The sequence below is a fragment of the Sorex araneus genome, chromosome 1, assembly GCF_027595985.1.
Source record: "Sorex araneus isolate mSorAra2 chromosome 1, mSorAra2.pri, whole genome shotgun sequence".
Taxonomy (NCBI): Eukaryota; Metazoa; Chordata; class Mammalia; order Eulipotyphla; family Soricidae; genus Sorex; species Sorex araneus.
This window is the reverse complement of record NC_073302.1, coordinates 445,719,653-445,733,225: the sequence shown is the minus strand read 5'-3', so window position 1 is coordinate 445,733,225 and position 13,573 is coordinate 445,719,653. Positions and strand designations below refer to the sequence as shown.

Sequence of the window (13,573 nt, the reverse complement as noted above, 5' to 3'; positions counted from 1 at the left end):
GCGGCCTCGCGGCTCAGGCCCACGGCACGGGGCCCCCCAGCCCGGCCCGAGCGAGCGCCCGCCGCAGCCCCGCGCGCGGCAAAGATACGTGTAGAGCTCCATGTATCTGGACTTGGCCATGCTCTGCCGGGTGTACACCTGCTGGATGCCGGCGCGGAGGTCATCCCAGATCTGGTCCAGGCCGATCTGCTTCAGTCCGTGCGGGTTCTGACCCCTGCTCGAGGACATGGTGAGGCAGTCCCGCGGTCGCCCGGCCCCCAGCCCCGAGGAAGGTCAGCTACTTCTCCGCGCGGCGGGCAGGCGCAGGCTCATGCCAGGCCCCTCCCCAGGAGCTCCGCGACGGTGGCCTCCAGGCGGGGAGAGGGAAATCGCATCGCAGGCACCTGGGCGAGAGAGAGAGAGAGAGAGAGCGCCGGTCAGCTCCCGGCGGGCGGGACAGCCAGCCGTGGCACGAGCAGGAGGGGGAGACCCGGGAGGGCGGCAGGCAGAGAGCCCGGCAGTGTCCAGGGTCACCTCGGGGTCTGACCCACGGAACAAAGGAGCGAGGTGCTCGCGGAGTCTGAGACCCAAGGAACAGCCCGGGGGCCAGTCAGGGGCCGAAAGCAGCTGCCCGGGGGGCGCCCAGGCGGTGAGACCCCCCCACCCCATCAAGCACCATGCCAGCACCCACCCGCCCGCCCCACCACAAAGAACTCCTATTAGCACCGGGTGAACACACCAACGCGTGAGAGCACGGCCGGCTGGCAGGGGCCGGGGAGGACGGGCACGGAGGGCTGCGGCCCCCAAGCCCAGAGCAACCCAGGGGCGCCCTGAATGCAGACGGGCTGGGCTGACACCCCACTGGGATAAGCCCCGACTTTCTAGTCTGCAAAGTGGGGGCAGTGACAGTGCTCCAAGCTCAGCGGGCAGGCGGGACCGGAGCACTGTGTGGGATGTCGCTGCAGCATGAGGCCTGCGGCGGCTGTCACGTCCCCAAGCCACGCACACGCCTGGGTCACGCCAAACGCGGGTCTCCTCGGTAACCCTCGTGAGAAATGAAGCAGCCCCGAGGGAGGTCACTTTTCTGGCTTTGGGGTCACACTCCTGGTGCTCGGGGCTGACTCCTGGCTCTGCACTCAGGAGCCACTCCTGGTGCTCGGGGACCCGAGGGATGCGGGGCTCGACGCTGGTCGGCCGTGCGAGAGGCAGACGCCCTCCCCGCTGTGCTCCCACCGGGTCCCCAAATGTCCCCCCCTCCGAGTGAAGTCAGGAGTCTCGGGAGAGCTGTCCCTGAGTGGCGAGACGGGCCGGCCAGGGGGGGGGCAGGGTCAAGGCCGATCCCTCCCCCGCTGCAGGTGGGCCCTCCACAGCCAGGTGATTCCCGACCCACATGCTCACTCCACTCCCTCCTCCTGCGCTGCCTGTCCCCCCCCCCCCCGCCCGGGAGATGGCGAGGGCCCTGCTCGGACCCTACTCGGACCCTACTGGGCCCTTCGGCCCCAGCCCCCAGCACTGGCGCCCGGAGCCTCACTCGAGAACCAGCCTGGCCCAGCAGCGGACACAGACCCAGGGTGGGAAATGCAGCCACCGAAACTCCCACCTGCGGGCTCGCTCCTGGGCCCAGGAACACACACCCCCCCCCCCCCCCCCGGCACAAGGCAGACAGCAGAGCCGGGAGACACCCACCGAGGGCCTGGAGCGACCTGCAGACTGGGAACGGCCCCACAGGACCTGAGGCTGACCGCAGGGCTCCCGACCTTCCCGAGAGCTGGGTTCTCCTGCCAGTACCCCAACACTGGTGTCTGAACCCTACAGGGAACACACACACACACACACACACACGTGCGCGCGCGCGCGCGCCCCGGAAGCACCCCTAATACTACAGTCTGTGCGGTCTGACACTTGCAGAAAACCAGGAGGTGCCCAGGTGCCGCCAACCAGCCCCACGACCAGCGTCCCGGCATAGAGACACGGCAGCTGGGCGTCAGGAGGAGTCAACGGTCCTCCAGGCCGACCCATCCCAACAGGGCCGGAGACAGTACCCACCAGGGGGTCCCTGAGCACCATGAGCAGCGGCTCCCGAGCACTGAGCCAGGAGTCAGCCCTGGGCACTGCAGGTGTGACTCAACTGCCCCCTGCCCATCTCTCAAAGAATTTGAGATTTACGAGAGCGGAAATGCTCGGAGCCATTTTCCAGCCAAGGCAAACCTTGCTGGTCCCCGAGCAGCCGAGGCAGCGCCTCCCGCCTCCCCACTGCCTCTCGCTGAGGGCAGAGTCCAGGAGGCGCAGGACGGCGACCCCCTGACCCTTCCCTGCGGGCACAGCTGACCGGGCGCAGGCCCCGCCGTGAGTGCTGCACGTCCCCGCGACCAGTGGCTCCCGGAGCCGTCCGGGAACACACAGGAGCCCACTGGCCGGCCGGCAGAGTCTGTGCCACCCGGCGCTGGCTGCAGTGACGCCGTGGAGACGTTTCCTGACGCCCCACGGGGTCGAGACCCCGCGGAGGGCCAGTGCCGGCCGGGGGGACGGGCACGTGCCAGTAGCAGGCACTGCGTGACCACAGCCCGGAGGGGCACAGTCCGGCACGGACCCAGACCTCAGTGCGGAGGGCGGGAGGGCCGGACGAGGGGAGATGGCGGGTCTTTTCCAGCGTGGTGGCTGCGGTGCCAGAGGGTCCGACCCAGTCCACTCGCGGGCCAGAGCCGCCCCTGTCCCCGAGACGGGCAGGGCGAGAGGGCAGGGCTGCACGCGCCAGCCACCCGACAGGCTGTGTCTCAGGCCCTCGGGGGCAGGGGGGACCCCAGACCGGCCGCACCCCCGCCCGCCATCAGCCCGGGGAGGGAACGGCCGGTGGGGGAGGAGGGTCCGACTCTGGCACTCGGGTGCTGTCACTGCAGCCCCAGGGGGCTTCCGGCAGACCCTCTCCCGACTCCCCGACCCCCAGGGCAGGGTCATTCCCGCTCACTGATGCTGGGGATTCTAGGAGCGATGCCACCGCGTGGGTGACCGAAGGCCGGGCGGCTGCCGGGTAGGTCTGCGGGGGGATGGGAGCCTGGCCAGCACGACTCGGGCCCCAAACCAAAGGGACACACCCGAGACCGCCCCCCCCCCCCCGACATTGGGCGACGCTGCCGACCTCTGTGAGCCTCCGCTGGCTCTGGGCAGACGGCAGGGGCTGAAGCCAGGGGGTCACCGGGCGAATCTACCCTCAACGACCCACCCCTCCAGCACAAATGCCAGGGCAGCCTCGGCCCACGGCGATCACCGAGACAGCCGCACATCTGTTACGTGAAGGGTTTCGCACCAGAGACACGAGGGGCCCGGCCAGCGCAGAGGGAGGGGCCCAGGGAGGGAGTGAGTGTGAGGGGGGCAGGGTCATGGGCAATGGGGGGGGTGGGCGGACCACACACGGGCGGGAAGGCTGGAGCCGGGGGAGGCTGACCCCCGGGACAGAGGACTCAGCCATGGACTGGGGGGGTTGGGGCAACTATGGGTCCAGACTGAGGCAGAGCAGAGGTGCGGCTGCTCCCACGCCCCCGCGCGAGACGCGTGTTACTACACTGATGTTTTTCACGCTCGGGCGCTGCTGCCGTGTTTCCCGGAGGCGGGCGCTGTCCCCTCTGGGCTCAGGCCCGGGCCGTGGACTCGCCCCTGCTGGGCGCAGCTGGACGCACCGTGTGTCCTCGTCTGCGCGAACCCTCGGCTCCAGCCCCTCCGGGCAGGTCTGGCGGGACGTGGGTGCAGCTGAGAGACGCGGGGCTCGGAGACCCTCAGTGCCCGTCCCCAGGGGGAGGGGAGGCGATGGCCCCGAGGCAGCGCCCCTCTCCCCCACCGAAGCAGGAGCACCGCACAGCGGACAGTCTCAATGCAGCGGCGGGCGAGAGACCCCCGGGCACCGCCAGGTACGGCCCAGGACTCCGAGAAGGTGTGGGGCGCACGAGGCCCAGGGTCGCGGGGGCCACGGCCTTGCAAGCGCCTTGGCTAGTTTACGTTCCGGGGCCCACACGTGCCGGGTGCGATCCCAGCAGCTCTGCCCCTGGGGGGGTCTCGGCTGCACCCGGCCGTGAGGAAGATAAGCAGCGTGGCGTGGGTCCAGTCCCAGCTCAAAGAGCACAGGCTCCTGAGCACCACGGCCCCGCATGTTAGCGCCTGTCACAGTCCCAGCCACGAGGAGAACGAGCAGGGAGGGGAGAGAGTCACAAACACCTCAAGGCTGGGGACGGCACAGCGGGGAGGGTGTCTGCCCTGCATGAGGCCGACCCGGGTTCGATCCCTGGCATCCCACAGGGTCCCCCGAGCACCAGCAAGAGTGATTCCTGAGTGCAGAGCCAGGAATGACCCCCGTGGCCCCCAAACAAACAAAGGTCACCCCCAAAGCCCAGTAGGATGCACGCCCTTCCCCGAAGGTCAGGGGTCGTCCTGGAAGGGCTCAACGTTGGCCTGGCAGAAGGTGTTGGCGAGGGTGGTGACGGCGGCCGCCCCTCCCGGCCAGAGGCAAAGGAAACGAGTCTCGACCTTGCAGAAGGCGGCCGGGGGGGTCCAGCCCCCGGGGACAGTGGGTGACGCCGGGCTCCCAGGAACACGGAAGTGGCCCCTGCTGCCTTCCCGTCCCGGGGACTCCGCTGTGGGTCCGGGGAGCCGGGACAACCCCAATGCCACAGACAAGCACAATCCTGCGCGTCTGCGTCCACCTCTAGGCCGCAGGGCAGCCCCCAAGGGACGCACAGGAAGACAGAACCACACCTGGCCTCGAGCTGACCCCGGGGGGCGAGCAGACTAACCCCGACTCAGCCCGGGGGCAGGCCGGCAGCAGTGCGGGGCACAGCGGGAGCAGAGTCGCCGTGTTGCCGCAGGGTGGACCCTTGGCCGGGGCAGGGACCTGGGCCCCTTCCGGAAACCTCCTGCAAGCGGGGGGGGGGGGGGGAAGGGGCTCTCGTGCTCCCCCTGGGCGGAGCGACCAGGACCCCTCAGGTGCCAAGGGCATCGTCCCGAGCCGCCCGGACCCTCGGGCAGACGCCAACGGGCAGGGAAGCTGTGACAGGGACGGCGATGCTCAGGCTCAGACGCCCATGGGCACCCACGCGGGCGCTGGGCAGGCAGTGCTGGCGGGGGGGGGGGGGGGGCGGGGAGGGGCCTCGGGAACCAGCGCCACCGACGGGGAGGCCACAGGGAAACGCACACCAAGGCCCCACCTGGGCAAGTGTCGCCCGGGCGAGCGAACTCCGAGGGCAAAGCCCTGCCCGGGGTCACAGGGGAGGGAGAGGGCCGCCCCACGCCGGGCAGACAGCAGGCCTGTCCACTCAGGCAGGCGCAGCTGGCCAGCGTGTTCCCCACGGCCCCGCCGGGAAGCAGCCGGGCGCCGACAGCGGGGCGCGTGTGGGGTTCGGCGCCCAGCCCGGAGCGGCGCGGCGGGGACAGAGGGCGGCCGAGCGGGCACCTCCCTGTGTGCACAGCACGGGCAGCTGGCGTCACTCCACACCCGCCCGCACCCACAGGACGGACCCCGCCCCCGGCCGCCACTTCGGAAGTGAGCTGGGACTCGGGCAGTTACGACATGTCACTGCGGGTCACGCTGGCTGCAGGGAGGCCGTAGCGGAGGGGCAGGACGGCACCGGGTCCCGGGCCCCAGCCGCTGGCCGCCCCCGAGTTTGTCTAGGCTACAGGCCCGGGCGACAGCACAGAGGACGGTGCTCGCCTCCCGCGGGGCCAGCCCGGGTCCCGGCCCCGCACTCCACAGGGTCCTCCGAGCCCACCAGCGCGCTGCTGGGGGCACCCCCCCCCCCGCCATTCCCAAACAACAGGAAAGGATGTTTGCTTGGGTCGCACGCCCGGGGCAACTCCTGGTGGCACTGGGGGAGCACAGGGGACGCCATGTCAACACGGCGGCACACGCCTGGCTGCTGCGCACACGTCTCTCCAGCCTCACTTCTGATTTTTAGAATCACTCACAAAGTCGAGCTGCAATTTATAATCCAGAAACCCAGGTGAGTCAACGAGCGACTTCCCTTGGGTTCCTTGGTTAGGCATTTGGGGCCGAGTAGCCCAGTGGTTTGGGCACCTGTCTCGCCAGCGTCCTGGCGGGGTTTGATCCCTGGCACCACATGTAGCCCCCCACAAAAAACTACAGTAAGGGGGCTGGGGCCATAGCACAGCCCGTAGGGCGTGGCCTTGCACGTGGCTGACCTGGGTTCGATTCCCAGCATCCCATATGGCCCCCTGAGCACCGCCAGGAGTAATTCCTGAGTGCAGAGCCAGGAGTAACCCCTGAGCATCGCCGGGTGTGACCGAAAAAGCAACAAAAAACAAAACTACAGTAAGGAAGTGATGGAGACAGGACCCAGCAGTGTGGGGCTGGGCGGAGCTAATGCCTCTCACCATCTCCCCCCACCCACAGGGTCTGAAATCAATCCATCAACTGATCCCTCCCTGCCCTCTGTCAAGAGCATTCCCGGGAAGCTTCCCTGCGCCAGTGGCACGGAGAGGCGGCAATTACCACCAGCTCACCCAGGGAAGAGCCGGGCCTTCCCAGAGCCAAAAATAACCTGCCCCATCAGACCGACAACACTCGCCCGAACACAGGGGCGTGGAGAGCAGGCGGGGAGCCCGGCACGCCCCGGGCCTCTCACCTGGACCTCACCAGCAAAGCCCCGCGAGCTGCAGTTACCGAGAGCTGCGACACAGAAAACAGGAAAGCACCCACCCACCTACCCACCACATGGACCTTCCAACGGGGCGGCCGCTGCCCGCACTCGCTCTCCCAAAAACACACACACACGGGCATTTCGTAGTTATGGGAAACTGCAGTTGGCATTAAGTGAAAATTCGCAATTTTCTGCCGTGAGCATCTTAAGAACTAGGAAACAATCTGTCCTCTTGGACTCGGTACTTGTCAATTAGGAGGGTCCGTTTAAATCCTGAAGATCCATGCACCAGCACTTCGAGTCCCAAATGCCGTTAAATTCATCACCTGAGTTTTAATTCACTGTACAGTTCTTCCCATGCAGAGACCACGTGACTTACAAAGCTGGTGAATCAACACTCCCGTAGAGACTGCTGTAAGAATCTCAGACGCTGGCCAGGGAGCCCGCGCAGTGGTCTGGCACTTGGCCTGGCACACAGCCGAGCAGGTCCAGCCCGGCACCCCCTACGCCCCCCACCAGAAATGACCCCCCCGAAAAAAAGCCCCTCAAACCAAACCTTGCTGCTGGCGAATCCCTCAACGTTTAACAGGTGCCAGCTGGGGCACCTGCCCGTGGCAGGCAGCTCCAAGTGCACAGGGCTGGGCTCCTGCCCAGTGTCACCCCCGGAAAGTGAGCCAAGGCCAGACACGGGGGGAGGCTCCAGGGGAGCTGGAGGGGAGACAGAGCGAGCGGCCAGAGCTGTGCGTGGGGCAGAACCAATGGCCGAGAAGCCGCCCAGGGATGCACGTCAGGAGGCAGGAGGACGGAAGCGGGGGCCAAGCGGGGGCCACGGGCACCCGGGCAGGAGCGCCCGCCTCCCTCGGCCGTCCAGCAGCGATGGACTGGACAGCATCTCCCACCCTCACCCGGCCACACTCTGGACCTCGGGGCTGGGAGGGCGGGACGCCTGGACCCAGAACCGGCGCATTCGGGGCCACGCTTAAAGGGGGTCCCAGTGGACGCCTGGACGGAAACCCGCCAGGGTCTGGGCAGAAGGAAGACGCCCGGCTGACACCCCCAGCCCGCTCGGAGCCACACTCGAGGGCCCCAGAGAACCCGCAAGAGTGTGACAAAGAACACGACGCCCAGCAGGACACTGGGCGCAGCTGGACACAAAGTGGCCAGAGACCCAGGGGTCAGGGAGAGCAGAGCAGAGCACCAGTGAGGCGTCACCTCGCAGCCGGGGCCAGCCGGTGACACTGGGGCAGCCGCTGTGTATGCAGGGCGCTGGCCTTGCACATGGTCCCCCAAGCCCAACCAGGAGTGACCCGCGGGCACTGCCACACGTGGCCCCAAACAGCCCACCCCAAATGGGAGCACCAGAGTCCCGAGACTCCACTCCCTGGCATGGAGCCCACGCAGGTAAGTAACCGGCAAAGGGAAATGCACACCGGTGCTCACGGGAACGCTTTCCACACTGGCGGAACGACAACGCAGACACATCTCCCAGCACTGGGGACAGAGGCTGGCCGCCGACACCCACCTCAGCCCCCGAGGGACTCAAGTGCACGGCAGGCGCGGGGGAGAAAACCCTTGGGCTCTGGCAGGAGAGCCGGGGTCACGGGGAGGGGCAGACAGCAACGCGGCTGTGAGAAACTAAAACTAAGAAAAAGATTGGCAACCCCCCTCCCAACTAAATTCTAAGAGGAAGAATCTGAAACCTCCCCGCAGGCTGTGCTGGAAATCAGTATCTTCGTGGGCTGCAAGTCCCGAGGCGCCCAGGTTCCGCAGCAGCACGGGCAGCTCTGTGCTCACGGGTCCTTACTTATCCTGACAGTGCTCGGGACAAGCTCCCCAGGGCCCCACCAAAGACGGGCCCGGAGGCCCCTTGGTCAGGCGCCCTTGCCTGCCTGCCTTCCTGCGATTCCAAAGCGTGCGTGTGCCCGCGGGGTGAGGGCCCACCCTGTACAGCAAAGGTGCCCAGGACACTGCCACTGCCCAGCCGCCGCCCACCCCCCAGGGCCGTTCTCTCGCACGTGAGAGGGCCACAGCAGTGCTGAGGCCTCCCCACTCCCCGGGGGCCCCAGCTCTGCCCACACCGGGGCTCACAGAATCAAGGAGCGTCCAAAAGCGTTAGGGGTGGGAGGGGCGGGGGCAGGAACCTCCGAGGGGCTTCTCCCCTTGGCCCCTTCCCCACACCGAACACGTCCGCACCCCGAGGCCCAGCTGGGGGACGGGAGGAGGGCGGCAGGTGCGGAGAGCCCCACCACACACACTGGCCCGAGTCGCTCAGTACTGGACGCCGGGGGCCGGGGGAGTTACACATCCCCTGGCGCTCGTGCCCCCGTCTGCGTCTGTTTCCTCATTTCGAGGCTTCGCAGCTTCTGCCGCTCTGGAGCCCACCCCCGAAGCCCACCCTTCCGACGTCCCAGCCCAGCACGAACAGGCAAGTCTACCTGCGCCGTTCCTGCGCCGTTCCGGTCCGACCCACCAGCCGGACCAGATCAAGGCCAGGCGCGCCAGCAGTCACCTGGGCAGTGCCGGCGACCCCCCTGGGCCGACCCTCCCCGCGGGAGCCTACTACGGGCGACTCGGGGCCGGACAGTGCGCCCCACGACCCCCGGGCGCAGGAGTGCGGGCTGCGGGCGGGCCAGAGGTATGCTCCCCGCCCCCAACAGGAGAGACTCGGCTCATCGCCGCGCCTTAATCTTTAGCACTAAGCGCACGAAGGACGACCAGGCCACCGTGCGCCTGAGAACAGTCCCCGCCCGCCCCCCAGACACGCCGTCTGGACCCCGCCGAGCTTCCCGAGATCTCACAGCCTCTCACAAGGGGCTTGGGGAGGCCTGGAGGTGTCTGGGGGGCGGAGACCCCAGACCCACAGCCAGCAGAGTACACACCGGGGGACCCCACGAAGCAAGGCCCAGGGCCCCAAGCCCTTGGCGGCCCTCTAGGGCTTTTCTGAACGGAGGCGCCGGACTGGAGCAAATCAAAGGGAAACCGAGGACCCAGGAGGAGCACCCTACCCTCCCCAACCCGCGCGCATGTGCTGTTAGCGCGTCAGTTCCTTTTCTCAGAGGTATACCCACACCAAACTTGAAGATTTCAGACGTTCCTATGCATTTTACAGCCTCCCTCCCCCTTTTTTCATCATTTAATATCCACTGGGTGACCATTAGATACAGAATTACAGGAGTGCAGTAACTTCCTAAAAAGGTGAAATGCTTAAGGGCCAGAGAGAGAGTGCAGTGGTTAAGGCCCCTGCCTTGCACACGACCAGCCCAGGATCCCGGGCCCCCCATATGGGCCCCCAAACCACAAACAGAAATACGCATCCTTAATAGCAAAGAACTGCAACAAACGCTCAACTAAGAGGGTATTGGCTAAACAGTGCACTCAGGACACCATATTAATCCGTTCATCAATGTCTGCATTTCCTTCGGCTAAATCCCCACACGTGGATTAGCTACTTCAAAGCGCACACGTGCTTGCCAAGCTTTTGTTGCAGACTCCCCTCAAAAAAATCACTACGAAATCACCCTCTTTCTGGCCAATGCATCAGTGGGCTCACTTCTCCACACTCTGACTGCAAGGGGTTTGCTTTCGGATCCAGGCCCGCGTGGAGACGCCACTGCTCGGAGTGACGCGAGGGGAGCGGAGCTTGCTCTCCGGCCGGCCCCGGGGGGCAGATGACCAGCTTGCCCACCCGTTTCCCCGCGAGGAGGAAGGAGGCCGCCTTTTACTGTTCAGGAAGGCCAATGTGCCTGCAAGTCACAATTATTGTTCTCCAGTTCTCACTCACCTTTTTAATTCTCCTTATGCACAAACGGAATTATTACCCTCCAGTAGTCAAACAACTTTCTTCCCTCTACGATTCCTACTCGAGGTCTTCAGCTTGGGGGCGGGCTCCGCTCTGAGACTCGCTTTACCCTCTTTCAGGTCATACCCAAATCTACGTGCCTCAACGCCTAGTTCGAGGCAAGCCAGCACCTCACTCCGAAAGGCCCTTTGCCCTAGCGTGAAGGCGCACCACCTTGTGGTTCTTACGTTTGATTCTACGTTAAATTCTACGTTCAACACACACACATAAACAAATGCATTTTACTAGCAAGTCACTTCAGCACCCTAAGAAATCCCTTTTCCTCATCCGCCGGCGTCCCACCCGCACAGACCCACTCAGCGCCCACTCGCAACGCTCACACAGCCCCTGCCAGGAACTCCCCCAAGGAGTTTCTCACAAAGGCCTTTAAAAAAACCAAACCGAACAGCAAACTGCGGAGCCGGGGGCCGGGGGATACTACAGTGGGGAGGCACCGACCGTGCGCGCGGCCGGCCCAGGCTCAATCCCCTGCCAGGAGGGAAGCTGGGAGCGAGCCCTGAGCACTGCCCGGCGAGGCCCCAACCGCAAACAGGAAACACGCCAGCCCATCTGACCCTGAAGTCTGCAGATGCTTCTGGATGCTCAAGAGTCACAGAGTACCTGGGGCGAGGGGCTCCTGCACGGGGCCAGCCCCTCTCTTCTCCTCGGGGCTCGGGGGAGCAGGGGGCGGCTCAGGAAGCAAGTGGGGGTTCAGCCAGGTGCCAGGCACAGGGGGCCCCCCCCCCAGGCCCTTCCAAGTGCAGGAGCCTGGGGGTCCTCAGCCAGGTGCGGGCCTGCTCCCTCTGCCCCAACCAAGAGGAGGGACGCCCCCAGCCTGCTAGGAGAGGGGCGAGGTGCCCCCAAGGCAGCCAGGGTCCGAGGGCGGGCAGGCTGGCACGGCGCCTGCCAAGAGCCCCTTCCCCGGGGCCACCCGACCACCCACAGTCCAGGCAGAAAGCAAAGGCCACACTCCGTGTCTCGGAGCCCGCGAGTCTCTCCCCGCGAACAGACGCCTGCCCACGGGGGACTGTGACCCTCGACGGGGCGGGAACCAACTCCAGGGCTGGGCTTCCCAGTTTGCAAACCAAACACGAGGCCCGACACGGGGGCCGGGGGGAGGGAACCCCGTCCTCCCACCCGGCGACCCACGGCCAAGCCAGGGGGCTGCCCAGAGCAGACGCCACCAGCCAGGCCTGGGAGCATGACCTTGGGCCACACACACACACGCGCGAGCGCGCGGTCCTGAGTCCCCCGTCTCTCCCTCTCGCACACACAAGCCTGCGCACACTTCCGCCGAGATGGGGCCCGAAAAGTAGCCAAGAGAGCGCACAGCAACCGGCCACACACACCCACCGAGTACAGGAGCCAGAGGGACAGACACACAGACACACACCCCAGCCTGGGCCAGAGGCTCCCGCACAGCCCCCGCGCCCCCTGGCCCACCTGGGGGAAGGGCCCCGGGGCAGGCCAGCTCTCCCCCACCCCCGCCCCCTAGCACCCAGCCACAACCAGCCCTTTTCAGGGCCCCAACGTTCAGCCGGGGGTGGGGGGCCCCGGGACCCCCTCTGTCCCCCGCCGGGCTGCTCCTGCTCCTTAGAACTCCGAGGGAGCAGGGCCGGGGCTCGGATGCCGGCCCCTCTGCTGGCCCCTCTGCCGGCCCCCGGCCTTCCCGGGAGGCCCCGTCCTTGATGCGGCCGCAGAGGCGGGCAGGCGGGCCTGGCCCCGCACGCTGTCCACCCCGCGCACAACCACGCCTGGACCCGACCCGCGCCCCTGGCCCCAGAGACCCCAACTCCTACTCCCAGACGCCAAGTCTTTAGCAAGAGGCTGGAGAGAGTGTGTGTGGGGGAGGGGGTGGGGGGCGGGAGGGGGTGTCCCGGCCCGCGGAAACGGCTCTGGGTGGCCCGGGTGACAGTGCCCGGACTCGAGGAACGGGGGTGCAGTGGGGGCGGGGGACACAGTCCTGCAAGAACCAAAAGAGCAGGTTAACACATTTCTTTTTCTTTTTTTTTTCTTTTTTCTCTGCACAAGGGTAATCACCCCAGTGTCTGCACGGCCTGTTCAGGGCAGCCTCGGGGGGGCTGGAAATATATATGTATATATATATATAGAGAGAGAGAGAGAGAGAGGGGGGGGGGAGGGGGAGGGGGAGCGCTGCCGGCGCGAGGGTGGGCGAGATCATTAAGCACGGGCGGGGGGGGGGGGGTTGGAGCGCTGGGCGCGAGGGTTCGACCCCCGGCACCGCGGCTGACGGTTTCCCCCGAACACACCGAGTGCGACCCCCGCAACCAAAGAAAAAAAAAAGAAACCGGCACAAAGTTTCGGGCTGCTCCGGCGGCGCGGCCGCGCTCGGGCCTGGCCGGGTCCCCCGAGCCCGCGCGGACGGCAGGCCCGGCGGCGGCGCGCGCCGAACCGGCGGCGCGGCCCGGCCCGGCCCGGCCCAACCCGGCGCGACCCGGCCCAGTCCCGGCCCGGCCCGGCCCCGCCGCCCCCGCCCCCGCCCGCCCCGCCGCCGCCCGCGGGGCCGGGTCCGCCGTGCGGGAGACGCGGCCTCGGCCCATCGCCGCGTCCCGGCGCGGGGGGAGGCGGGGCCGGTCACGCAGGCGCCCCCGGCCCGGCCCGCGCCCCCCGCCCCGCCCGCCGCCAGCACGCGGCCGCCGGGCCCCGGCCCAGGCCTCGCCCGCGCCCCCCGCCGCCGCCGCCGCCGCCGGACAATGCGGCCCGGAAGGCCCGGCCCGGCGCGCCGTGACTCAGGCCCCGGCCCCGGCCCGCCCGGCCCGGCCCGGCCCGGCCCGCTCACCGCCGCCGCCGCCGCCGCCGCCGCGCCCGGCCCGCGCCCGTCCCGCCGCCCTGGCCGCGTCCTGCGCCGGGGCCGCCCCGCCCGCAGCTGCGTGCGCCGCCCGCGCCCGCCCCGCCCCCGCCTCACCCGCCGGCCGCGGGGGGCAGGGCCAGCGCGCGCGCCCCCGGAAGCCGCTCGCGCGCGCGCGCACGGACACACGCGGGCGCACGCGCGCACGGACGCACGCGCACACGCACACGGACACACACCACACACACGGACACACACTCGGACACACCACACACACGGACACACACCACACACACGGACACACAT

The 13,573-nt window shown here is 67.7% G+C and overlaps 1 protein-coding gene across 1 annotated transcript in view; it reads right to left on the bottom strand.

Annotated features, from left to right (window-relative positions):
- The window catches only part of CUL1 (cullin 1), a 40,210-nt gene extending 26,856 nt beyond the window's left edge, over positions 1–13,354 (bottom strand). Inside the window, exons 1-2 of the mRNA XM_055137291.1 lie at positions 13,259–13,354; positions 89–383 (exon numbers count right to left, since the gene is read on the bottom strand). Coding sequence (XP_054993266.1) covers positions 89–228 — 140 coding nt within the window. The 5' untranslated portion in view covers positions 229–383; positions 13,259–13,354. The remainder of the gene's footprint in view (positions 1–88; positions 384–13,258) is intronic.
- Between the last annotated feature and the right edge of the window lie 219 nt (positions 13,355–13,573).